The 24,515-nt window shown below is 52.7% G+C and overlaps 11 protein-coding genes across 11 annotated transcripts; 8 read left to right on the plus strand and 3 right to left on the minus strand.

Moving 5' to 3' along the window:
* Window positions 1-327: 327 nt before the first annotated feature.
* Window positions 328-3,877, plus strand: M409DRAFT_62823 (uncharacterized protein; the record flags this gene model as incomplete). The annotated part of the gene is made up of 3 exons (XM_033815323.1): window positions 328-2,895; window positions 2,952-3,762; window positions 3,828-3,877. The coding sequence occupies 3 exons, from the start codon at window positions 328-330 to the stop codon at window positions 3,875-3,877; spliced, it is 3,429 nt and encodes a 1,142-aa protein (XP_033674151.1).
* Window positions 3,878-4,441: 564 nt separating this feature from the next.
* On the minus strand, window positions 4,442-5,619 carry M409DRAFT_49733 (uncharacterized protein; the record flags this gene model as incomplete). The annotated part of the gene is made up of 2 exons (XM_033811327.1): window positions 4,442-5,491; window positions 5,551-5,619. 2 exons carry the CDS (start codon window positions 5,617-5,619, stop codon window positions 4,442-4,444), a joined length of 1,119 nt encoding a protein of 372 aa, XP_033674152.1.
* Window positions 5,620-6,739: 1,120 nt separating this feature from the next.
* Window positions 6,740-8,155, plus strand: M409DRAFT_17207 (uncharacterized protein; the record flags this gene model as incomplete). The annotated part of the gene is made up of 1 exon (XM_033803957.1): window positions 6,740-8,155. One exon carries the CDS (start codon window positions 6,740-6,742, stop codon window positions 8,153-8,155), a length of 1,416 nt encoding a protein of 471 aa, XP_033674153.1.
* Window positions 8,156-8,376: 221 nt separating this feature from the next.
* M409DRAFT_17208 (uncharacterized protein) lies at window positions 8,377-9,337 on the minus strand (the record flags this gene model as incomplete). Its single annotated transcript, XM_033803958.1, has 4 exons — window positions 8,377-8,602; window positions 8,653-8,880; window positions 8,929-9,180; window positions 9,243-9,337. 4 exons carry the CDS (start codon window positions 9,335-9,337, stop codon window positions 8,377-8,379), a joined length of 801 nt encoding a protein of 266 aa, XP_033674154.1.
* Window positions 9,338-10,084: 747 nt separating this feature from the next.
* Window positions 10,085-12,207, plus strand: M409DRAFT_49735 (uncharacterized protein; the record flags this gene model as incomplete). The annotated part of the gene is made up of 4 exons (XM_033811328.1): window positions 10,085-10,187; window positions 10,323-10,474; window positions 10,573-11,248; window positions 11,327-12,207. 4 exons carry the CDS (start codon window positions 10,085-10,087, stop codon window positions 12,205-12,207), a joined length of 1,812 nt encoding a protein of 603 aa, XP_033674155.1.
* Window positions 12,208-12,996: 789 nt separating this feature from the next.
* On the plus strand, window positions 12,997-13,850 carry M409DRAFT_17210 (uncharacterized protein; the record flags this gene model as incomplete). The annotated part of the gene is made up of 2 exons (XM_033803959.1): window positions 12,997-13,736; window positions 13,787-13,850. The coding sequence occupies 2 exons, from the start codon at window positions 12,997-12,999 to the stop codon at window positions 13,848-13,850; spliced, it is 804 nt and encodes a 267-aa protein (XP_033674156.1).
* A 618-nt stretch (window positions 13,851-14,468) lies between these two features.
* M409DRAFT_17211 (uncharacterized protein) lies at window positions 14,469-16,392 on the plus strand (the record flags this gene model as incomplete). Its single annotated transcript, XM_033803960.1, has 7 exons — window positions 14,469-14,546; window positions 14,599-14,902; window positions 14,957-15,054; window positions 15,108-15,150; window positions 15,198-15,323; window positions 15,377-15,787; window positions 15,842-16,392. The coding sequence occupies 7 exons, from the start codon at window positions 14,469-14,471 to the stop codon at window positions 16,390-16,392; spliced, it is 1,611 nt and encodes a 536-aa protein (XP_033674157.1).
* Window positions 16,393-16,754: 362 nt separating this feature from the next.
* Window positions 16,755-17,850, plus strand: M409DRAFT_17212 (uncharacterized protein; the record flags this gene model as incomplete). The annotated part of the gene is made up of 2 exons (XM_033803961.1): window positions 16,755-16,970; window positions 17,032-17,850. 2 exons carry the CDS (start codon window positions 16,755-16,757, stop codon window positions 17,848-17,850), a joined length of 1,035 nt encoding a protein of 344 aa, XP_033674158.1.
* Window positions 17,851-18,136: 286 nt separating this feature from the next.
* Window positions 18,137-19,281, minus strand: M409DRAFT_62827 (uncharacterized protein; the record flags this gene model as incomplete). Its single annotated transcript, XM_033815324.1, has 3 exons — window positions 18,137-18,431; window positions 18,483-18,761; window positions 18,809-19,281. The coding sequence occupies 3 exons, from the start codon at window positions 19,279-19,281 to the stop codon at window positions 18,137-18,139; spliced, it is 1,047 nt and encodes a 348-aa protein (XP_033674159.1).
* A 358-nt stretch (window positions 19,282-19,639) lies between these two features.
* Window positions 19,640-21,343, plus strand: M409DRAFT_49739 (uncharacterized protein; the record flags this gene model as incomplete). The annotated part of the gene is made up of 1 exon (XM_033811329.1): window positions 19,640-21,343. The coding sequence occupies one exon, from the start codon at window positions 19,640-19,642 to the stop codon at window positions 21,341-21,343; it is 1,704 nt and encodes a 567-aa protein (XP_033674160.1).
* A 674-nt stretch (window positions 21,344-22,017) lies between these two features.
* Window positions 22,018-22,744, plus strand: M409DRAFT_49740 (uncharacterized protein; the record flags this gene model as incomplete). Its single annotated transcript, XM_033811330.1, has 4 exons — window positions 22,018-22,110; window positions 22,150-22,234; window positions 22,287-22,410; window positions 22,471-22,744. 4 exons carry the CDS (start codon window positions 22,018-22,020, stop codon window positions 22,742-22,744), a joined length of 576 nt encoding a protein of 191 aa, XP_033674161.1.
* Between the last annotated feature and the right edge of the window lie 1,771 nt (window positions 22,745-24,515).

A 24,515-nucleotide genomic window follows, 5' to 3' on the forward strand; every position in this document is an offset into this window, starting at 1 on the left:
AACGTCCACTCCCTCCTGTGCCGAAGGAAGAGCAAAGCCGATCGGATGCCCTGTCGGAATACAGCAATGGCGCAGGTCAAGCCCGGATCGAGCAGAATGGCCGTCCAGCTGGTGGAAACGCTTCCGTCCGCCTCGCGAATGGAACAAAGGCGACCATCCGGGCCAATGCCGAATTGGTCAAACAAACGGTTCGCCGAGTAGCATCCAAGTAAGGCCAAGCGAGAGCAACAAATACGACAAAACTACCATCGACAATTCTGCTTTTCTCCATCCTCGTCTGTGATCATACTGTGAGATCTTGTGCTAATGCTGCTTAACAGGCTGAAGATGGACGGCCTTGTGAACGGCAGGAAGTCAACGGAGGAGTCAGTGACGAATGGGAGCAAGACTCCAGAGCCTGAGAAGCCTAGTACGCTTCAGCAGCTACTCAATGGCGTCTCTGATTCTGCTCAGCAAATGAGAACTTTGCTCAATGCTATTAAAGCGCCTGTGCCCAATCAAACGGGAGATGGCTCTCAACTCCCCCAACCGCAGAAGGAGAGCCTGATGAAGGACGTCAATAATCTTTTCAAGGACATCAAGAACCAGGATGCGAAGGATCTGGACGGCCTTCTCAAGACCTTCAAGAAGGCAGCACTGAAGGAACCGATCGACGATAGGGAGTATCTAATGGAGAGCCTGGTCGCCGTTGCCGCGAAGATGCCAGCCGCGAAACTGCAGAAGACCATCACCAACCAATTCATTACTACTCTCTGGGACGATCTCGAGCATCCTCCTCAAACGCTACTGTCCGACAAGTACCTCTTCAGGCAACCAGACGGCAGCCACAACAACTACAAATACCCAGACATCGGCAAAGCAGGAATGCCCTACGCCAGGACTGTCGCACCCAAAACGAAGCAAGCCGCTTGCCTGCCTGATCCTGGTGTGCTTTTTGACTCTCTCATGGCTCGCCAAAATCCAAAAGGCCAGAAACATCCGAATTCGATTTCGAGCATGCTGTTCTACCTGGCATCGATTATTATTCACGACGTGTTCAGAACAGACCATAACGACTTCAATCTATCCGCAACTTCGTCCTATCTAGACTTGGCTCCTCTCTACGGCAGCACATGGGAAGAGCAGAAACGGATGCGGACGTTCAAGGATGGCAAGCTAAAGCCGGATTGCTTTTCTGAATCTCGTCTGCTGACATTCCCACCTGGTGTCGGAGCGCTCTTGATCTGTTTCAATCGTTATCACAACTATGTGGTCGAGCAACTGGCGGCGATAAATGAAGATGGTCGATTCACTACAAACCCCAGGAAACCTACGATTGATCGATATGGCGAGAAAGACCTTGACAAGCGCGAAGATGACTTGTTCCAGACTGCTCGTTTGATCACCTGCGGGCTTTACGTCAACATGATCCTGATTGACTATGTGCGTACTATTCTCAACCTCAATCGGACAGACGACAACTGGCAGTTGAACCCTCGCGTGGACATTCCAGATGGTGTCCCAGTCGGCACGGGTAACCAGTGCAGTGCAGAGTTCAATCTGGTGTATCGATGGCATTCTGCCGTGTCCGAGCGAGATGACCACTGGACCCAGGAATTGTTTAGAGAACTGTTCCCTGGCCAATCCGCGGAGGAGGTCTCGCGACCTGACAGGATTGGGATGTTCCTGCGCAAGCTTAAGGAGTTGGCTGACAAGACGGAGAGTCTGGAACCTGAACAGCGACCATTCCCAGCGTTGAAGCACGAGCAAGAGAAGATGCATCGTATCAAGGATGGTCCGTTCAAAGGCAACTTCGAGGACAAGGACCTCGCCGAGCTCCTGACGAGTAGTATCGAGGATTGCTCCAACGCGTTTGGCCCCCGCCAGGTTCCGACTGTGATGAAGGCAATTGAGATGCTTGGTATACAACAGGCCAGGACTTGGAAGTGTGCAACCTTGAACGAGATGCGCAAGCACTTCGACCTGACGCCACACGAGACGTGGGAGGATATCACCAGGGATAAGGATGTACAAGAGGCCCTCAAACACCTCTACGATACCCCTGATCAGGTTGAGCTGTACCCAGGACTGGTTGTGGAAGATGCCAAAGCGCCGAAACTTCCTGGCTCAGGACTGTGCCCACCATTTACGACTTCGCGAGGTGTACTGTCAGATGCTGTTGCCCTTGTACGAGGTGACAGATTCTACACGACTTCATACACCCCAGCTTTGTTGACCAACTGGGGCTACCAAGAGGCTTCCTCGGACCTTTCCATCGACAATGGCTGCGTCTTCTACAAGCTGTTCCTCAGAGCGTTGCCGAATAGCTTCGATCCAGCGTCTGTCTATGTGCACTACCCAATGACTACGCCCGACGAGATGAAGAACATTCTTCGTCTGCTAGAGAAGGATCATATGTACAACTTCGACAGACCCACAGAGATCAAGCAGCCGATCGTACTCTTCAGCCACGAAGCCGCCATTCAAGTGACTTCGGATGAAGAGGCGTTCCAGGATTTTTCGGGACCTTCCATGGAGTTCCTCATGGGCCCGCGAGCGAAGAATATCATGCTCTCCGGCGACCGATCCGCCTTGGAGAGCGCGATCCCAACTGGTGACGAGAAGTGGTTGAAGGCTGTGCGTGACTTTTACGAACAAAAGACCACGGAGCTTCTCAAGCAGAAGTCGTACAAGCTGGCTGGCGTCAACTACGTCGACATCATCCGTGATGTCGGTAACTTGGTTCCTGTTCATTTCGCTTCAGAGCTCTGGGGCATCCCGCTCAAGACTGAGGAGTTCCCTCGTGGTGTCTTCACGGAACAACAGCTATATCTCGTCATGGCGGCCGTGTTCACAGCCGCCTTCTTCGACGTCGACCCTACCAAGAGCTTCCCACTTCGCCAACAAGCAAGAGAGGTAAGTCCTCTCCATCTCTATCTTCCCCTCTTCACAGACTAAATGACATCTTCCAGACCACCCAACGCCTCGGCGAAATCCTGAAACTCCAAGTCTCCTCCATCGCCACCTTCGGCCGCGCCGCCGAACTCCTCCTCGACGTCCTCAAACCCACCTCAGGCCCCCTCAAAGACTACGGCGTCCACATGATCGCCACACTCTGCAAATCCGGCCTCAGCGCCGACGACCTCGTCTGGGGCCAGATCCTTGGCGTCGCCGGCGGCATCGTCGCCAACCAGGGCCAGCTCTTCGGACAAGCGCTCGATTACTTCTTCACGGAAGGCAAAGAGTATCTCCCGAAGATCTTCGAGCTGGCGAGGAAAGACACGCTGGAGGCGGACGAGGTGTTGATGCATTACCTCCTGGAGGGCGCGAGACTTAGAGGGGAAACGGGTCTCCTCCGCGACGTGCCAAAGGACGTCTCCGTCACCGACACGACAGAAATCTTCGGCACGAAAACGCATAATCTCCACCAAGGCGACAAAATCCTCCTCAACCTCAAAGCCGCCTCCCACGACCCGAAAGCCTTCCCCAACCCAGCCACTCTCGACCTCACCCGGCCCTTAGATTCCTACACCATCCTAGGCCAGCAATCTCTCGGTCTCGCCACGACGCGCGTGGCGCTGACGACGATGCTCAAAGTCGTCGGAAGGCTCGAGAATTTGCGGCCCGCGATGGTGAGTATCGGGCACAAGAGCGAGCCGCATTCTGTCAAGAAGGTGGTTAAGGAGGAGTTTGTGGTTGGGGACGGAGGGAGAGTGCCGCAGGAGTGGTGTTATTCGATGTATTTGACGGAGGATTGGGATCGGTTTTGGCCGTTTCCTACGAGTGAGTTTTTCTTTTCTTTTTCTTTCTTCTGGGATGAGATATTGGGATGCTAATTTGATGTGCAGGTTTGAAGATTAACTGGGGTGGGGACATTCCTGGGGTTGAAACGGATTGATGGGCGTTGTCTTGTCTCTCAAGGGGGAAGAGGCGTAAGGTAGGCATGGGTTAGGGGCGTGGTTAATGTACTCGTAGCTGGAAAATGGAAAAGAAGGATAGGGCGCTTTTGAGGGGTTTCAACTTATAGCAGATCAAGGTACCTGAGGATTATTTGTATCCCCAATCTCTCAAACTGAACGACCGTCGCTATGCCGTGTTACCGTGTTGGTCTTTTCGTTTTCCAGTCATACAAATGCTTGTGGTCCTCCTCGCTTTTCCACATCTCAAAACGCCGTCGCTGTGTGGAATCTCATCTTACTGTTACAGTACTTGGTAGAGTTTGAAGTACGATGCTGGGGAGTGCATGAAATCCCTCTCATATGCACAACTCGCGGAGTGGCCAGGAGTGGCCGCTTTCGAGATGCAGTTCAGATTCAATCCTCCATGTTGGTGGGCGGAACCGTTCCTTCGGTCGGAGAGCGCACGCCGTGCTGTGTTAGGCATAGAAGAGGAGCAAAACAAGCCTGAAGCGTGGCGAGTTCTGTGCAGCAATCCTTGCTCATCTTCTCTCTTTCTCCACCACTCAAGGGTATGGCTGGCGTCCGTAAGGCGTAGCGCTGCCACCATATGCAGAGGTGGCTCCCGCGCCACCATAGCCAGGGGTCTGGTATCCAGGGTCCTGACCATACGCAGTGCTAGCACCATACGCAGTGTTAGCACCATACGCAGTATTAGCACCGTACGCGCTCTGCCCTCCTCCGTTGAGACCATTCGGTGGACTGAACCCTCCATCGTAGCCGTTGGTCTGGTTTTGATTGTCAGAATCCAGGTCTCGAATGATGCTCGCGAGTTTGCTCTGCAGCACTTGGATCCCAGAGTGCAGAATTTGGTCCGGCGGCATAACGCCCGTTCCTTCGAGGTCGATGTAGAAAGTCTCTGGCTCGGCCTCGTAGTTGAAGCGTTCGTCTCCTGTGGGTGGCTCCTCCCACTGTCCATTCTTCTCTGGCTCTGGCCACTCTTGTTTTGGATCTGTCTCGTACCATAACGTGGTGTGTCGTAGCTTGTTCCAAGGATCGTACTCGAAACCGATTGCCGCGGTAGGTGCCCACTTCGCATGCTCCTTTGCGATTCCCTTCTTCGCCATGCACTTCACCTTCAATTCCTGACCCCTCCGCAGCTGGCAAATCAGCGGCCCTTGGTTGTCTCTGTCCATGAGGATGGGCGTCCCCAAAGGCGGCATGTCCTCAGATGACGAACCATGCACGCCATTTGCGCGATTGTATGCTGCCTGGCCACCTGCCGCTTCAACGAATAAATCTCTTGCGAACACCTTCAGATGCTGGTCGCTACTACGATTCACCGCACTCAGACGAAGGATCACGGTGCAGCGGTCGCACTGCTCATCGCAGTCGCACGAGCGGGCATCGATCATATCCTCGATTCCCTTTGTGCTCAGAGGTATCAGGCCGAGGCGATGGGCTAGGAATTCGTCGGCGAGGACTGAGGTGTTGCTCTCGATTTCGACGAGGTCTATGGCGATGGTGGGGATTTCGGCGAGCATAACGCGGCGTACTGAGTTGGCGAAGGCGAGCGAGGTGTGGGTGAGGTTGAACTTGATCGTGGTGCGGTCCATCTGATGGATGGGTAGTTAGTCTGTCTCCTCCGTCCTGTGTGTATCTTCTACCAGCTTACTTCTCTTATTGTGACCTTTGGGCCTGTGTCATCGCCGTCGATGCCATCGTAGGCGTTGTACCCGTCCATATCGCCGCTTTCAGAAGCCTACAGCGGCCTCGCGTCCAGTAGGTGTCTGATGCGCAGTCGGGGCTGGATGAAAGATGTTGGGTGTGCTCAGCGAGATTACTCTGGACAGTGTAGAAAGTCGGCGACGAGGTGGGTGTGATGTCGGTGGTGTTGTGTCGATTTGATGTTGTGTAGACTCTCGCGTGTCGAGGGCTTTGAGGTTGATGCTTTGCGCCGGCCGAACTTCGGCAGAATGTGATCGCACAAAGCGAGATGTGGATTCATTCACTTCACCTCTTCATCATTCCATCACTTCACCCACATCCGACGGCGCTAGCATGTGATCCGAATCTTTCACGTGCTATCAATTTTCACATGTGCAGTCAGAACGTACCATGATCGACTGGTAGGGCCTTCCCTTGGTTGTCTGCGCTTCTTCACGGCTAGCATCTTCGGACTGCAGCGTACATAGGCGATCTTGCATATGGAGCAACCATCATTCCACGCCATGGGAACCATATCTTCAAGATAATGCTTGCGCCCCGTGCGGAGTCTGGGCCACTTTGCTGGAAGCTTTCACACCCTATGCACGATTTAGCCCCAGTGAAGGTTGCTGCACTACTGTCTTTGAGAACTCAGGAGCCGTAGCAAACTCTGCCATCCCGCACTACTATCGAGCTAAACAGCTTCGTCTGCTCATGCACCTATGTGGCTGGATGCTTGAGAGCGTAGCCCAGGAAGCCCATCAGTCCAAGTCCAAGTCAACACATAGGGGTAGAGAGGAGTCGCATCTGGAGACATGAGTCTACGATTGTCAACCCTTGATCCCAAGGAAGCCAGAGCAGTGAAAGGTCGGTTCATAAAGCTTCTTTTTGAGAGCTGCATTGACGACTTCAGATTGCCGAACTTGCAATCGAAGGCGCATCAGATGCGATCGTACACTCCCGACTTGTAAGAAGTAAGGAAATCCGGTACTAGTGAGCAGTACTTCTCCTGTCTGACTGTCAAAGGTGTGGCTTGCGAAGTCTGGAATGTCCGGGCTATGGCCTCCGCATTCGATGGGGCCAAGGAGTTGCCAGCAGAGGCAGGTATGTTGATATTCAACTCTCTATACATTTTGACAATATCTATTCTCTCACACATGCCTAGATTGAGCGGAAAGACTGTCCCTGTTCTTGACGATAGTACATCTGCCAGCAGCAGTCGAGACAGCTCCTCGCCGCACGGCGATCATTTTGACGACTCATTAACCTCAGTGCAGCCTTCCCCATCTGAGAGTGGGCAGAATCATACCCATACGTTTGCCTGTGCAGAGTCTATCAATGGCGACTTGGTTCTAAACAACAAGTTTGCCACGGGTCAGGACTTTAGTCTGCAGTCGCTTCCCTCCGGAATCAACCACTTTTCTGCCAAAGGCCTGCTGAGGTACTACGATCATATCGTTGCTCCTATGATGACTTGGTACGACGGTCCAGATAATGAATGGCGACTTATCATGATTCCTCTTGCCTTACGATCCCCACCGCTGCTTCTTGCGATACTCGCTCTAACAGCAGAACACTATGCGTGCAAGACTGGCCTGGCGTGGCCTTTCCCGGATGGCAACACCTCTGCGACTCTCCGGGAACAGAGCCTAAAGATCCTTGCTGAGCACCTTCGCGTGGAGATGGCCAACAACAATACGGCAGGAAACGATGGCCGTGTTGCTGAGATCCTTGGCACTACCATTGTTCTATGCAATTTGGAAATGATCAACTCAGAATCAGAACTGTGGCGCGTCCATTGGAAGGCAGTGAGAACCATTACCAGACGTTGGACCACCACATCTCTCATGTGTCACCCAGTTGACACCGAGTGTCGGACTTTGGTCGCTGAGGCTTTCTTTTACGATGCTATGGCCTCTTCTACTACGTTCGATGGTGGTGAACCGATTCCTGTTGAAGTAATACACCCGGATGACTTTGGTGTTCACGCAGAGCTGATGCAGGTCATGCAAGAGATCACTCAGGCCGAGAGACAGCGTTTTATGGGCAATCTTGGTGTGAGAAACACGCCACTCCGGGACTTAGTGAGTCTGCAAGCACGCCTGCACCAATGCCACGTACGAGATGTCGAGCTCGCCAAAGTCATGCACTTCCCTTTTCCGTCGGAGGAGCTTCGTGCCGACTTTATAACCCTCATCGACTTCTGGCACTTTGCGTGCACTCTCTACGGGATGCAGGCCCTGATGGATCCGCAGCAATCGAGACTACACCGGAAGGATTACATGTACAGAGGCTACGAATGCTTCAAGCTGTTCAAAAACAAGCGACCATTTCAGCAAGACGTCGTCTGGCCACTCTTCATCATTGGCGCTGAAGCAAAGGATCATGTGGACATACAGGATTTCACCCAGCGAGAGATTGTTGAACTCATGGATGTCACTGGGTGGAGAAATTGTACCAGGGCACTTGACTTCTTGAAACACTTCTGGGCAAATGGCAGTACGACCGATGGTAGCTGGATTGATCATGCCAGATTCCAGGCCTCACACGGCTTCTCCTTTCTTCTTGTTTGACGAGGATACCAAGAGTATTATTTCTGGACTACGGCTGGAACACATACATGAAACTGGAGAGACTGGCTCAAAAGATGGAGGGGAACCAATTCCGGTATATCAGTATTGAGTTGGATATTGCGTTAGCTTCGTCAACTAGCCATCATAAGGCGACGGTCGACGCCAGCAGCGATATCCTTTGGAGCCCCCTGAAGAATTCCGGGCGGCGAAAGACAGTAGCATCACATGTCCACAGTCTCCTCATCCTCGACACCAAACAGTTTCCGCATGGGATCCTGGTAGTCAACGAATCCGACCGACGGTAGACTTATACCATAACCCAGGAGTCTTTGCGCTTGTGGTGGCAAATGCTTTGCTATCTCTGGTGGGACCATCAGGAATTGGTTCTCTGCCGGTCTCAGATATGGCTTGCAGAGGAAGATGCCGACAGTCTCGCGAGCTTGGTCCCTGGACGATCGTCAGTCAAAAAGATATCCACAGATACAGCACGTTCTTACGTGGTGCCGTTTCCCCCGCCAGCATGGTACAGATTGCCTACAAAGATGAGAGCGGAGCCTGGCTCCAGCTCTGCCGGGACTGCCTCTTCATCCAACGGACATCGCTCTGGTCCCCACAAATGGCTGCCTGGTATCACAATCGTCGCTCCATTCTCTTTCGTGGTCTTGGTCAACGCAGTGACGCACCCTATCATCGCTGGCATGTCGACGTTCCTGGTATGGTAATCGCTGATCGAGGTCAATTATGCTCAAGGAACGGCCATCGATCAAGCTCACCTATCGTCCCGGTGCAGACATTGCTGCTTCCCGCCTGGGTTGACTCGAAACCCCACCGTGGAGGATATGATGGGCTTGCTGGTGACGGTCTCTTTTGTTTGGCCATCCCAGTAAGAGTACGTTGATGAAACGATACGGTTCGCTACATCGATGTACGTTTTGTTCATGGCCAACTCTACGCAACCGGCGGATCTTCCGAGCAAGCCGGTCGCTCGTTGAGTCGTTGTTGGGAAGAAGCCCGAACGGTCGACCCTGCTATGATTCGCGTTAACGACCGTCGCCGTCGACAAACGAGGGATTTCCAAACGACATACTCTGTGTCGAAGTACGGCTTGAGCAAAGGACGAGAACACTGAAACGCACGACCGATGACCAGCAAGGAGTCCTTGTATATCTGCAAAGACGACATGGACTCCAGCCAACAGCAACGACAATATCGGCCTGCCTAAGTGGGTGTCCCTCTTCACATGATCTGATAATGCCCACTGCAAACAGTCAAGTCGCCGAAAGAGCTTCTAGGCGAAGGGCCCTGCAATTACCTTTCCTGGACGTGCTTGCCTCCATCAGTCGGGTGTCGGCCAGGGATAGAGGAGCTTTTCGACGAGGATGCCAGCCTCGATGGGCCAATTGTGTTGTCGAGAATCAGGCCAGAAGCTTTCTCCATCTACCTTCCGAATTGGGGCTGGCTTGGTTGTATTTAGCTTCTGAGGACAGAAAATGGACCACATGCGCCAAGATATGGTACTGAAAGACTGCACTTGGTCCTGCACAAAGAACAAGCCTGACTGCAAGATGGTGGTATCGGTCAGATCTGGCAATGTGGACTTCTTTGTTCGAAGCGAAAGAAAGACCTTGCCCTTTGGACGTTACCGATCGGTGTCGCCTTTATCCTTGCGACTGCAATACCTCAACTTGGCTGTACGGCAACGCCTCCTGGCTCTGACGATATACATGTCTTGCTGGCTGCAGTATGCTGTCTAAAGCAAACTGCAGTAGCCCGACAAACGACTTGAGCGCTCCCCTGGAACATATCTTGCAATGACTGCAACGAACCTGCGCCAACTCTCACCCACAGCGTCCTACACTGCTTGCTCTTCTTGAATGTAAGAGAAGATTCAACACCCAGTGGAACGTACATCGACCGACCTCTCACAACATGGCCTACGTTCACGACAAACGCTCGACCCCTGCGAGCGCCCTCGCTGCCCTCCGCTCCGCTGCCATTCACCCCCAGCTCTTCACCACCGCTTCGCTGCGCTGTAGGTGAATCTGTCGCGTGAAGACCGTCGTTGCCCTGACAATGCGTCACGCGCGCACCGTGATTGGAGTTGTCGCGGCGGTGGAGTTTTATTTCTTATAGCCTGCTCTCCCTCCTATTTCTATACACCACCCAGACTGCCACCCTTACGCCGTTGTCTTTGTACCTCTTCGAGTACTCAGACTACGGCAACACTTCCCGAATTGCCCGACCAGACAAGCCTCCTGTCTGCGCACCTGTTTCGACACAACGCTCCTTTCGATACTGTACCCCTATCACAGGCTTCAGGTCAATTGTCCCCGGACTTGACTCAAACCTGAAGGCTCCAAATCATGCCTTCCAACATCTGCATGGTGTGCGAGGAAGCCGATGATAATGTACTACAGCTTCCATGCGGCGGACATGCCTACTGCACAGAATGCTGGCACACCGCGGTGGAACTTGCGGTGACCAAGGAGTCGAACTATCCTATCCGTTGTGGCTCCACGGCATGCGATGATCTACCCGACCAATTCGTCATCGACAATCTAGCAGCCCAGGCCCCAGCTGTCCAAACTCTCCTCAATGCTTACCGGGAAAAGATCCAGGAATACAAGATCACTCCCCAGGACCGAACTTACTGTGCAAACAGAGAGTGCATTCTGGTTGAAGGTCACTCTCAGTACATCGACTCCAAAATCTTCGGATTTCAAGGACAAGTGATCTGCCCGTCCTGTGGCGGTATGACCTGCTGCAGCTCCAAAGCCCTCATTACCAACGAGGCATTCCATGTCTGCGGAGACACAAAGCATGATGAGGCGATGAGAGAGTATGTCGAGTCACTGCCAGAGGACGAGCGTTGGCTCTGGAAGAAGTGTCCATCCTGCGGCATCTGGGTCAACAAGGTCACCGCGTGCAACCACATGGAATGCAGCTACTGCAATGGCGAGTTCTGCTTGGTCTGCGGCCGTACTTGGGAGGGACCAACCACTTGCCGATTCGGTTGCCCGAAGTTCGAAGCTCCTGTCTACGATTGGGAAGGGTTCAATCAACTGGGCTTCAACCCTGAGACAGGGCTCGACCGTTAGGGTAACGCTTGGGATGGTACCGAAACCCACCTGAACGACGGCGATGATGCAAATTACGGCTTTGGGGATGAAGACTACGACGACAATGATGGTGACTGGGAGGAGGAGGAAGAGCACGTTTTTGGCGAGGACGGATGTGACCAGTGGGGCTGGGATGTCTCAGGCTACGATCGAGAGGGATTCGACGCAGATGGGTTCAACAGAGAACGCATCAACCGCCAAGGCTTCGACTTGTGGGGCTTCAATGCGGCTGGATACGATCAGAACGGCATCGATCGGTATGGTAGAGACGTCAACGGATTCGACAAAGACGGATTTGACGTTGATGGGTTCGACGTCAACAAGATTAGTCTACGCAATTTGCACCGAGGCTACTACGACGAAGAAGGCTATGACCCTTTCGGCATGGACGTTTTCGGATTCTCTCGGGCTGGCTTCGACGTCGACGGATATGACAAGTACGGCTTCTCCTACGAAGGGTTCGACAGTGAAGGTTACGACGGGCGCGGATACAACGTGCATGGCTACGACATCGAGGGATACGACAGAGACGGCAGAAAGGCTCAGGGCTACAACAGAGACGGCTTTACTGCTCGTCATCGCGATGCTGACGGAAACATCGAGCCGGGCTACTACAAGGCCGCCGATGGCCGTCTCTATCCCATCATTCGCGAGGGGCCAAGCGCAAAGGTGATGGAATGCGATCACCACACGCGCCATGTGTGGACGGAAGCGACTTGCCTTGTGTGCCAGTGGACGTCCGACTTGTTCTCACGTCACTGTGGCGACTGCGGCACGTACTTGTGCAAGCAGTGTGACCGCGCCGGTGTCGACATTCAGCGCAATGTCATTCGCGAGCGCTTCCTCTGGCCTGGCTCCGACAGCTACGGCATCGCCGAGATGTTCGGCGAAGAGGAACTTGAGCAGACGGTCGAGGAGACGGAAGCTGCTTGAGATTAGGTCGTGGAGCACAATCACGACTTCGATGTACTCTAGACGTTCCTCCAAGGCAGTGCATGAACACTGCAACTTCGGAATCGCATGCCAGGAGAGCTCACAACGTGAACGCCTTTCTGAGCATCAAGAGGAGTGGCAAGAGCTGTGTACCTTTTAGATCAACGAAGAGAGCGCGATTGAGCAGAGATGGATTACTATCGGTATTCATCGGTGCGGCGACAGGAACTCGTGAACCGAAGAAAACGGGTTTTGCGTAATAGTTGGATTAGGGCCGGAAGAGAAAGGTAATACTGTTTTCTACATAAAGGTAGTGAGCTGTTTCAGAATGAATCGATAGAATTGAATCATGATCGAAGTGGAGGATATCCCAAACACATTATCTCTACCATCTGTCTTCTAAGCTCGAAAAGTGCGTTCTAGCGAGTGACGTCGAGATGGCCAATCGGAGGGCTTCCTTGGTTGCTGCCGACAACCAAGTGAAAGTTGACAGGTGGCTCGTGCCCGTCACGTCTTCCAAACTCTCTGCCAGGCCCCTCCCGTCCTGCTGCTGTGTAATCGCTTGCCTGTACAACATCCTATCCTGCCCTTCGCCTTGTGTTGATATCCTCCTCTTCGGCTTCATTGCCCATACACACAGTGTGTAACCGATCCTACACCTCCTTAAGCGACAGCCAAGCTAACCCTTGTTGAAAGCTCCTTAACCTCGACTCTCTAAGCCACGCGGCATCCATACATCCATCTACACGGCGAACCTATCGCATACACCTCGAACTCGACATCCTCAAGATGCGCGCCTCCCCTCTTATTCTCGCGCTTCCAGCGCTCGCGACCGCGCAGCAAATCCCCTTCCTCGACGAAATCAAGGGTTTCTTCCAGAAGGCCAGCTCGTCGATATCGTCCGCCGTTCAATCTGCGACAGAGTCTGCGTCGATTCCCGACCCAGTCGCATCTGGCGCCGCAAAGATCGCATCGTTGAAAGTCGATCGCTTGACCGTGGACAACCACAACACACTTATCCAGCCGGGCTCGCCAAATGCCGAGCCGGGCATCGAGACCTGGCTGGTCTTTGTGACTGGAGGCAACAAGACATGCTATGGCATGTGCAACAAGGCTGAGACCGCGTTCAACGAGTCGGTTCCCTTGATCTCTGCTTCGCCCAAACCACCGAAGCTCGCTTTGCTCAACTGCGAGACCGACGGTGTCTTGTGCCATGCTTGGGCAGTCAACCCACCATCAGTCCTCCATTTCCAGCTTCCTCAGCCTTTGGCCGACCAGTCTACCCCATCATCCACTTTCCGTTCCATCAAGGTCAACCGCACCACCATCACCGCTCCAGAAATCGCTGCGGTCCACCTTCAGGACAAGTACCTCGAGACCGAGCCATACGAGGGCTTCTGGCATCCATTTGATGGCCCTCTCGCCAAGGCTGGTCTGAGCATTCCAGTTGGCTATGCTATTTGGGGCTTCTCGCAGGTTCCTTCGTGGGCGATCATGATCGGCGTTTCCATGCTCTCCAGGACTTTCATGTAAGTAGCACCAAAATACACGATAAGACACACAGCTGACATGTATACAGGAGCCGCAGAGCAGCACCGCCTGCAGCCAACCGACCAGCAGAGGGGGCTACCCCAGCTCAGTAGAGACACAAGGCGAACTTGTGAGGATACAAAGTACAGGAGATATACGTGAAGAGAAGGGAATACCCATATGAAGTTTCAGCTCGTTTCTGCTACTGGATGAATGAGATAATACCACCATGAGACCAGGATATGTAGTTGTTAAGGAGACTTTGGCACGTGGAGGGAACCGGTTTGGAGCTTCCAATCCACAAATCACGTGATGGCCTTTAGTTGACTTGGCTTATGCAGTGTATGAAAAGCTATCTTTACGCTCGCGAGCGCGTTCTCATGATAATTGACGGCATGAGTCTGAACTTGTCACGATCATACTCCACGAAAGGTGGTGTGACCTCGCGTACCCTGGTGAAGTGGTCGAGACTTCAACTAGCAAATGTGGCGCACAGTTCTTATCATGCAGCTTCCAGAAGCCCCAATCAGCAACGCAGATTATCATCTACGAACTTGATCTACTGCTGGAAACCGCAGTGACAGCCGAACTGCCCTGCGGTCTGACGCGCGACCGAACGCTTTCCCACGTGGAAGATATACGCCAGTGGACGCCTTGCGAATGGACCTGTGTGACTTCTTCCTTCCTTCATATACCGTTGCTGTGACTTCGTCGACTGGGTCATCGCAGCTATGAGGAGACTAAGTGCCAATGCAGCGCCTGTTGATAGTAAGGATGAGGGGAAGTTGGCAGAGTTGGGATACAAACAGGTATGTCTTAATGTCCAACTTCTCTAGCAGTCTTGGTTGACACATTTCCCAGGAACTAAGACGAGACTGGTCCGTCCTACACAATTTCGGCGTCTCCTTCTCCATCATCTCTGTCGTCACAGGCATCACAACACTCTTCGAGTATGGGCTCACGACAGGTGGCCCGGGAGTCATGTCTATCGGATGGATCTGTGTGAGCTTCTTCACCTTGTTCGTTGGTTTGAGTATGGCAGAGATTACTAGTGCTCTCCCAACGGCGGGTGGTCCTTACACGTGGGCGGCGATGTTGGCACCGAATCAGAAGCTTGCGGCGTTCTTTTCGTGGATGACGGGATGGTTTAATTTTGTTGGACAATGTGAGTGACATATCATCATGCACGAATGAGGATTGGGCTGACGATGAGGACCAGTCGCTGTAACCACTGGCATTACATTTGGCTGTGCGAACCTCATTGCAACGTTAGCGACGGTCAAGGGAGGCTTTGAGTCGACCCCAAGGAAGGTCATTGTGAGCATCCTCGACTATGCCCAGTCAAGATCGGTCTTCTCACAGATTGACAGGGTATTCACGCTGCGCTGCTCGTCAGTCACGGACTCGTCAACAGTGAGTGTGGGGATTCAACACATCAGTAACGGTCTAATGCTTTCCAGCCTTCGGGGTTCACATTCTGAGATATTTAAACAACACCAGCATCGTCCTCCACAGCCTGGGCGTGGCTGCGTATGCGATCGCTATTGTGGCCAAGGCTCCCACCCATCAGTCGGCGAAGTTCGTTTGTAAGTTAACTCCAAACACCGCATTCGTTCAGATAATTATTGACATTCGATAGTCGCTACATTCTATGACGGCACAGGAGACCCAGGCTGGGCAACGCGAGCATCGCCAGCATACGTGGCGTGCATCGGCATCCTGATGAGCCAGTATACCATCACTGGATTCGACGCTTCTGCGCATCTGTCAGAAGAGACTCGCAACGCCTCCTGGAGTGCACCTATTGGCGTTCTCACATCCATCATCTGCTCTTCGGTCTTCGGCTTCTTTCTCCTCCTCTGCTACCTCTTCTCAATCCAGAACTTCGAGGCTACCGTAGACAGCGAGGTTGGCCAGCCTGTTCTGCAGATTCTGGTCGACATCCTCGGTGAAGACGGGGCCATCGTGCTTTTCTGTCTCGTCATCATCTGCGTGTGGCATTGCGGCCTCTTCTCGCTCATATCCAACAGCCGAATGATGTTCGCATTCAGTTCATCCTCCTATACCTCATATCACTGAAAAACCGCTGACAAATGACTCCCAGGCCGCGACCGCGCCCTCCCCCAATTCTTCCACTCTGTCGACAAACGTTTCCAAAGCCCCGTCCGCACTATCTGGCTCGCGGCCATCTTGGCCTTCATCCTCGCCCTCCCATCCCTCGGCTCATCCGTCGCCTTCGCCGCGGCCACCTCAATCGCCACCATCGGCCTCTACCTCTCCTACGGCATGCCGATCCTCGTCGGACTCCTCTGGCCCCAAAACTTCAAGAAAGGCCCCTTCAATCTTGGTGCCTTCTCGCGACCAGTGGCTCTAGTGGCGACGCTATGGATCTGTTTCATCACGATCATCTTTTGCTTGCCGAATGTTACGCCGGTGGATTCGCAGACGCTGAATTATACGCCGGTCGCGGTGGGGATTGTGCTTGTTGCCACTCTCGGGTCTTGGTTTCTTTGGGCGCATCGGTGGTTTACGGGGCCGGTCAGGCTGATTGAGGCGGAGGATGGTGGGGTCGATGTTGTTGAGCATGATGCTACTGAGAAGAAGGTAGATGAGGGAAAGCTTGGTGCTACGATTGGACAGGCACGGGAAGTGTAGCTTGATCAGAGTGCACTGCAACTATTCGTAGACAAGACATGGGAAGAGCCTCTCTGGTAGAGTTTCTCGTCCTGGTTCATGGGTCTACTGCTAGTCCGATCTACCAGCTTCGACCTGCTGTCTTCACCACAGCCTTTCGTGTAGTTTACCTTGCCCTTCCTTAAATTGCACAATCTGCCATACACTACTCTCGAAGAAGACACCGAACGGACGAACGACTTCCGAAGCGAATGGCACTTATCCAGACTCCTGTGACTCAATTGCAACTATCCAGAAGAGGCAATTCAAAATTCGACCAACTCAAAGCTTAGCTTTACACTTTGAACTTCACCTCAACTTCACCTTTCCCAACCAAACCGACAATGGACCTCACCACAGATTCAGGCGTCAAGCAATACCTCCGATCCAATCTCTACCCCTCATGCCACCATGTCGAACGGCTCCCTGAAGGCTTCGGCGGCTTCGTCTTTCGAGCTCACATTGAGGGTGACGGAGCAGGCCCATCAACCATGATCTTCAAACATGTAGAACCTTATGCTGCGAGATCGCCACAGTGGAAACTTGAGCAAGTGAGGCTGGTATGAGAACGGTTGAACTCCTTGAACAAGTGGTCGATAAGACTAAGGAATTGAATCCCAGGAATACGAAGCCAAAGCCCTCAAACTACTCACCCAGCCAGAAATGAAACACGAAGGCGTCCGACCTCCCAACGTCATATTCTTCGACAAGACAAATTGGGTACTCATCCTCGAAGACGCCGGCAGCGTGCCCAGTCTCAAAGGCTGGCTGAAACTAGGCGTGGACGTTGGCCGAGCAGCATCGAAAGGAAAAGCACTCGGCAGATATCTCGCCAACATCCATAACAACACCGCAGGCAACGAGAGTATTCTATCGGACTTCACCGGCAACGAAACAGCGAAGTCCCTCTCCAGCACCCTCTATTTCAAACGCCTCCCCCAAGTCGCCGAATCGCATGGCTTCTCGGGCGAACACATCCGCCAAGCAGCAGTGCAAGGGGAGAAAGATGTCCTCGAAGCAAACGAGGTACTAACCCTCGGAGATTTCTGGACGGGAAACGTTCTCGTCGGCGAAGATGGGACGCTTTTCGTTCTGGATCTAGAGCTTTCGAAACCCGGCACGGCGGAGTTTGATGTTGGACAGATGGCGGCTGAGTTGTATTGTATCGCGGCTTTCCGGGATCATGAGCTGGGGATGGCGATCTTGGACGCTTTCTTTAAGAGCTATCGGTTAGCTAGGGATGTAGTCGTTGATACTGCGAAGGTGGCGATTCGGATAGGTGCTCATTTGATGGTTATTATGCCGAATGCGTGGAAGGCTGAGGCGTCGAAGGAGCAGGTGGATGAGCAGTTGAGGGTAGGGGATGAGCTCATTAGGCTGGGCGTCAGTGGGGACAGTGAAGGGTTGATGAATACCATTCTGAAGCCACTTATTAGCTAATGGTCCGTGTCAGATGAAGGTTGCAATACCTTTTATATCTAGATCATGACAGATGGCCTCTATCAAAGCCATGTCTCGGAGAGAGACTCTTTCTCCATAGTCAAGCGTCACTACGCTAGACTCTGACGATGCCTCCACGCGAGTCGACCTGGCTAGAGGGATGGTCCGGCGGGCTCTCGCTTCTTATCTGCTGACTATGTTTCATTGCCAATGCTGGTGGTTGCATTGCAGAGGTGTAACCCCCTTCTGTGCATTCAGGCTTCTGTCCAGACAGTCGTCGTCGTCTTCAAGAAATAGCCTTAGGAAGATCGATGTCAACGATCCATGGTGCATTCACAGGACTGTATTCAACGTCCATGATGGCGGCATTGACAAGAAGTGTTTCTTCGCCCCTTTTCAAGCCTTGGCCTCCCTCCTTAGAGACATCAACAAATACAGCATGATGCTCCTTGGCGGCGTCGAGATCTGTCTGGACTTTCTCGATGGCTGAGCCTTGCTGAGCGACTCCTGCTTTCCAGGAGCCATTCTGCCACTGTGAGATGGATGCCGATGAATCTGCAACGTTATCGGCATCGTTTGACCTGAGAGGACTTAGCACAGGTGCGTTATATCAATTCTGGTAAGCGACTTACCATTCCACACGCTCAGCTCCCCAACCTTCATGAATGTGACCAAAGCAATGGATCAAAGGACGCGACCGCATGAGAGCTCGAAGTAAGTGAGGACATCCAGCAAAGTCTCCTCGATTTGTTTGGTCCAGCCTCGCATATGGTGGCCCGTGTGTAAGTAAAATATCAACTGGCACTACTGTATGAGTGAAAGGTGCTACTGGATATGGCGCTATGTTCTTTGCGTCGGATAAAGTTCTCAGGGGGCTGTTGAAACGGTCTTCGTCTCGTTCGTAGGGAAATCTATAAGGAATGAGCTTGACACTTTTGTGACATCGGAGTGACCATACCCCCAATCGTAGAACTCTGGCGTATATGGTGATGCGTATATGGTGACCCTCGCGCCATTGGGCAGGTCAATCTGATGTACGCCTTCGACGAGGTAAGTAATGCCCTCTCGTTGGGCTCGTCCATCAGGGGAAGTCCAAAGCTCTCTCGCCTTGTCGACTTTCGCATGTGCTTCAGCTTCTGATTTGGGGTCTTTCTTAGCATGACTAAAGACAAAGTCTCGATCCAAAGTCAAATCGTGATTTCCTGGAATGACGAGTTTGACTGGGGCGTCGATCTGAGCCAGCATGTCTAAGGTTTTGTGGTATTCTGCATCGAGCCCGGTCATCGTGAGGTCGCCGCAGTGAATGAGAACGTCTGCTTTTGGTAATGGAGCCTTGAAAGGAGCAAAAGGTTGCCTGCCTTCATCTTGTTCGGCCAGGGGTGCACAGTGGGTGTCCGAAATTATCAACACTCGCGTATTGACCGTAGCCATGATACGAGAAGGCATCTTGGTAGGGTATTCGACAATTTAGTCCGGGGTATTTACCTGTCGCCTCGTAAAGTTGATGGCGATGTTGATTGAGAGTCTCCCATCGAAGTTGGCTCACGATAAACGAATCAGGGCCGCGGACTCCGGGCAGCTTGATGCATGGCTTTAGGCGGCATTTGATTGGCCTTTGATTCAGCCGCGGCAGGGATCACGAGCAGCTCCCCACTATAAAAGGTGACATGACGCTCTTGTGCCGTGCGGTGTTCGGTGTTGCCAACTCTATTGCAACACGACGACGTCGCGAACGATGCCATCCCTCCTACACGCCCAATAGCACCTCCATCGATCCTTTACCTCCGCCATGTCCTCTTCAGGACGTATGGCCGTCAGTATACCGCAGATTCGAAAGAAGTACAGCGGCAAAACGGCCGGGTCACGACAGCTCATTGTGAACCATGGCTTGGATATCCTGCGCAACCTACTCCTGGCACTGTTCCTCCTACGAATCACGCGCAAGACGATAGTCCAGCTCCGTGGATATGGTGTCTTCGGATCGATCAAGGTCTTATACAAGGACGTTTACAGGCGACTGTATGCCTTGTTCCTCCAGCTGCCGTTTGTACAAGCCAAAGTCCGCGCAGATGTCACCAAGGCCATCACAGAACTCGAAAACAAGCTGGTACCATCAGGGCCCGGCGTGACGAACTTCACAGCCCTCCCTGCGACAGGATGGACGCCAGAGCAGATACGGACTGAATTGGAGAAGCTGGGAGAGATGAAGCATACGAGATGGGAAGATGGAAGAGTCAGTGGAGCGGTATATCATGGCGGTGCAGAGTTGTCGGATCTGCAGACTGAAGCGTTCAAGCGCTTCGGTGTGAGCAATCCCATCCACCCAGACGTGTTTCCAGGAGTGCGCAAGATGGAGGCAGAGGTTGTGGCGATGACGCTTGGTCTATTCAACGCGCCTGAGACTGGTGCTGGAGTGACGACAAGTGGCGGTACGGAGAGCATCTTGATGGCTGTCCTCTCCGCGCGGCAAAAGGCGTACCACGAGCGAGGCGTTCGAGAGCCAGAGATGATCCTGCCAAATACCGCCCATACGGCTTTCCGCAAAGCTGGCGAATACTTCAAGATCAAGATCCACCTGGTCCCATGCCCGGAGCCCAGCTATCGCGTACATATACCCACCGTCAGTCGTTTGATCAACGCGAACACGATCCTACTTGTCGGCTCTGCACCTAACTTCCCACATGGCATTGTTGACGATATACCGGCTCTGTCGCGGCTTGCGGTGAAGAACAAACTGCCTCTACACGTCGACTGCTGCTTGGGATCATTTGTGATCGCTTTCCTCGCGAAATCGGGCTTCCCTTCCCCTGACTTCGATTTCAAAGTACCTGGCGTTACTTCAATAAGCGCCGACACTCACAAGTATGGTTTCGCGCCAAAGGGCAACAGTGTGGTGTTATATCGAACAGCAGAGCTGCGCAAATACCAGTACTACGTCTGCCCAGAGTGGTCTGGCGGCGTGTATGCATCGCCAAACATGGCAGGCTCGAGACCTGGCGCTTTGATCGCTGGCTGCTGGGCTTCCTTGATGCGAATGGGCGAAGATGGCTACATCGACACTTGCCTAAAGATTGTTGGTGCGGCTCAGAAGATCGAGGACGCTATTCGAACTTCAGACAAGCTCAAGCACAGCATCACAGTCATCGGCAAACCGATGGTATCCGTGGTCGCATTCCGTGCAGCACCAAACAGCAAGACGCCAAGCCTGGCTGTGGACATCTACGACATCGCAGATGGTATGTCTGCAAAGGGTTGGCATTTGAACGCCCTTCAGGACCCGGCTGCAATCCACATCGCAGTAACGATACCAATCGTCAGGGCCGTGGATCAGTTGCTTCAAGACTTGGAGGAAGTTGTCGAGGCGTGTAAAGGTCATGCATCGTCAAGCAAGGGCTCTGCGGCAGCATTGTACGGCGTGGCGGGAAGTATACCTGACAAGAGCATTGTGCGAGATCTAGCGAACGGTTTCTTGGATACTCTTTATAAGACTTAGCTGTGTTAGCGAATGAAGACGACAATCTTGCTGGCATTTGACCAAAGCGTCTGCGCGCATGAGAATGTTAAGCGAAAGATAGTCGTTCGGGGTACTCGTGGCTCCACTCCCGAACCAATCGCCAGCAAAATTTGACTGCGCTCCCATCAATATCCCCTGTCTTCCAGCTAGTCAATTTAGCGGATCAGATCCTCGCTTAACATTCCTGCAAACCTGACGCACGGATCACAGAGAAAACTTCACCTAACAGAGGTCGATACGAAAGCGAGATTGCAACACACTAGCCTGCTTTAGGTATATAGCCAAGTAAGCAGTCCCGCGACTCGCATCAGAAGTGTTACCAAGTTTCCGCGCTGTTCTTCATCGAGTGTGTAGTCAAAATTTGGCGGAGAGATTTTTCGTGCGGGTGATAGCGCACTTTCGAAGCGCAGCAAGGGTGTCACTAGAACATCCAGTCGCTTGCACCGCCGGACCGGACCATGCCTACAACTTTGAAGGGAGTGGCTACAAAAGACTGGGCACGAGCCGAATGAAGGTGGTCTTTGGTCAGCGCGAAATCAATCACATCTTGGCGATTGCCAGCGGGCTGGTGCGTCGTTCAATGTATAAGAGACCTCGATTGTAAGAGATTGGATTGTTCCGAACATTGTGTAGAACAGATTACTTCTGTCGAGATGGATCTTACCGAATGGCAACTGAGCTATCAGAGTGACGAGATCGACGCGATGACGATGGACCCAAATGGTGCACTTTTCACGGGACTCTACGTAAGGACCTTGCGTGAAATGATTTGAATCTCGCTGAAGATCGAGGAGGACTCCGCATCTTTGGACCAGTGCTTTCCAAACGAATGTTCTGCATCAAGCTCTTTGAGCGAGGACGACTTTAGCCGTACGTCAAGAACCTTGCCGCACAGAATGTGTGTAGCTGAATGCCAATACAGCAACAGGCTACCAACGCCTCGACCCCCATACAATACAAAATGCGCTTTCAGAGGACGTGAAAGTCCGTTACGACCGACTTGTTGCGGATAAGCAGGCTAAGCGCAAAGCGCAGAATCGGGCCGCGTGAGTAGGAGCAAAAGACACACGGCTTCTATAACGATGCTTACAGTTTTCATGGATTAGTCAACGCGCCTTCCGAGAACGCAAACAGCAAGTGTTGCAAGACCTCGAGAAAGAGAATGGAGACATGAAAATCGAGCTTGGCAAACTCCATGCGGAGATTGCCATGCTAAGGAAGAGCAATGTGTTGTTGCGAGCTCGCGCCGCCGCACGAGAGGAAACACCACTCTGTGTTTCTCCGAGAGACAGAAAACGGGAGTCCGCGATAGAGCGTCTTCTTGTCTTTGCTCAGACCTGGGACGAGGACTTCTCTAGGAAGGAAATTTGTAACGACTAGCAGGTCTCGATTCTATGACAACTCTTCTGGCATCCGAGCGTCAGAAAGTAGCCAGCCCTGCCCGATGGAAATTCGCAGAGCAGATCGGTGCAGTGGTGTGGATGGGTACGCTCCAGAGGCATTTAGACGTCGGCAGAAGGCCAGCCAAAGCGCAAGGTACGAGTACGAGGGGAAAGTGAGAGATCCGGAATAACCAAGTCCTTGGTGTCTTGGCGCGTTGAGCAGAGGGAGAAGCGCGCTTATAAAGCGCGTGAACCTAGATCTCGGCTCTCGAGTTACCGCTATTCTTATCCACCAGTTTTGAACAAGCAGCATCATGTATCACTTTGTAGCTCCTGACGGCCCACAGAGTCAACAGAATGGTCTCGCCAAATTCGAGAGCCAAAAGTACCTGCATGCTGCGAGGCAGCATGTCATGCGTGGTTAGTATCATACCTCTATTGCTCCTGTAAGCATGGCAAACTTACACGCGCACGAAAAACAGGCATTTATTCCGCCAAAAGTAAAAAGCGGTCGACTGCGGCAGAGACGATCGAAGCCAGCAAGGACAAGATCTCTGATCAGCCATCGCGACGAAAGCGCGCAACAGTTGTACGATGCAAGCCTTGGTCGATGTGCAAGCACACATGCCACAGTCCGCTGCAAAAGTCGGTAGTGGATTCCTGCACATTCGCGGAAGACGTGGTACACCACATTCCAACATCAATCTCAGGACCAAGTCAGCTGGGACCCTTCTTGCAATGGCCCATCGCTCTCACGTCTCGCATGCAGTACTTACTTCACTATCGTGAGTGCGCGACGAGATGTTTTCGCCGCAGAGTATCGGCAGATGTCGCTCCAGCTGACTTGTGCTGAAGTGCTGTCCACGAACTGCCAATCGATTCGACCGCTCCGATCTGCGTGTTGGCCTTTAATAAACCTCGACCAAGGCATCCTGTATCATACGCTTGCGATCTCAGCCTTCTGCTTGAGCGCACAGACTTCGTCCGACCGAAAAGACGCCATTACGTCCGAAGGTCTTTTCTATTATACGAAAGGGCTAAACTCAGTCAACAGCCGCCTTCGAAATGGATCTGACGGCTGGGATGAAGGCTTGATTGTCAGTATAATGGGTGTTGCGGTCCATACTCTAACGCGCTCGACCCGCCATGGGTGGTGCTGGGAACTGACGCAGTCGAGCCCACGAAGATCTGAGGGTATCGACGAGTGGTTGCTTCATTTCAGAGCTCTGAAAACTATAATAGACCGGCGCGGCGGCACTGAACATCTAGATTCGAATCATATGCTAAGACTGTGGCTATTTGCGTAAGTCGACCTTGAAGTTCTGCGCGCGCACTCATCGTCGCGGTGTTCGGCTAATTGAGCAGAATGGATGTTGAAGGAGCGGTGACACGGGACTTGCAACCACTCTTCCCTCTACCATTACGCCATCTACCGAGCATCACGTCATCTCGTTCGATCACAAACGCCACTGTACTTGCCTGCACATCTACCTGGGCTGTACACTTTCCGGACGAGCACACGGTCATGGACATCTTTAAGGATCTCGGCGCCTTCACCACTTGGCTCTCGGAGCAGCTCTCTAGCCATGGCACGATATTCTGGACAAGACCAGATAGAGCAATGGGTTATCTAATGGCCCTAATTCATCGCTGCCTCCAATTGTCTAGCCGCAGTGCGTTCAATCATGGATTGGTTGAAGAGAAGCAGCTCGATCCGTGCCCAGAGGCCAAAGCCTTTGAAAATGCCCTCCGTCATGCCATTATCCTAT

This window comes from Zasmidium cellare (assembly GCF_010093935.1).
Source record: "Zasmidium cellare ATCC 36951 unplaced genomic scaffold M409scaffold_2, whole genome shotgun sequence".
Classification (NCBI taxonomy): domain Eukaryota; kingdom Fungi; phylum Ascomycota; class Dothideomycetes; order Mycosphaerellales; family Mycosphaerellaceae; genus Zasmidium; species Zasmidium cellare.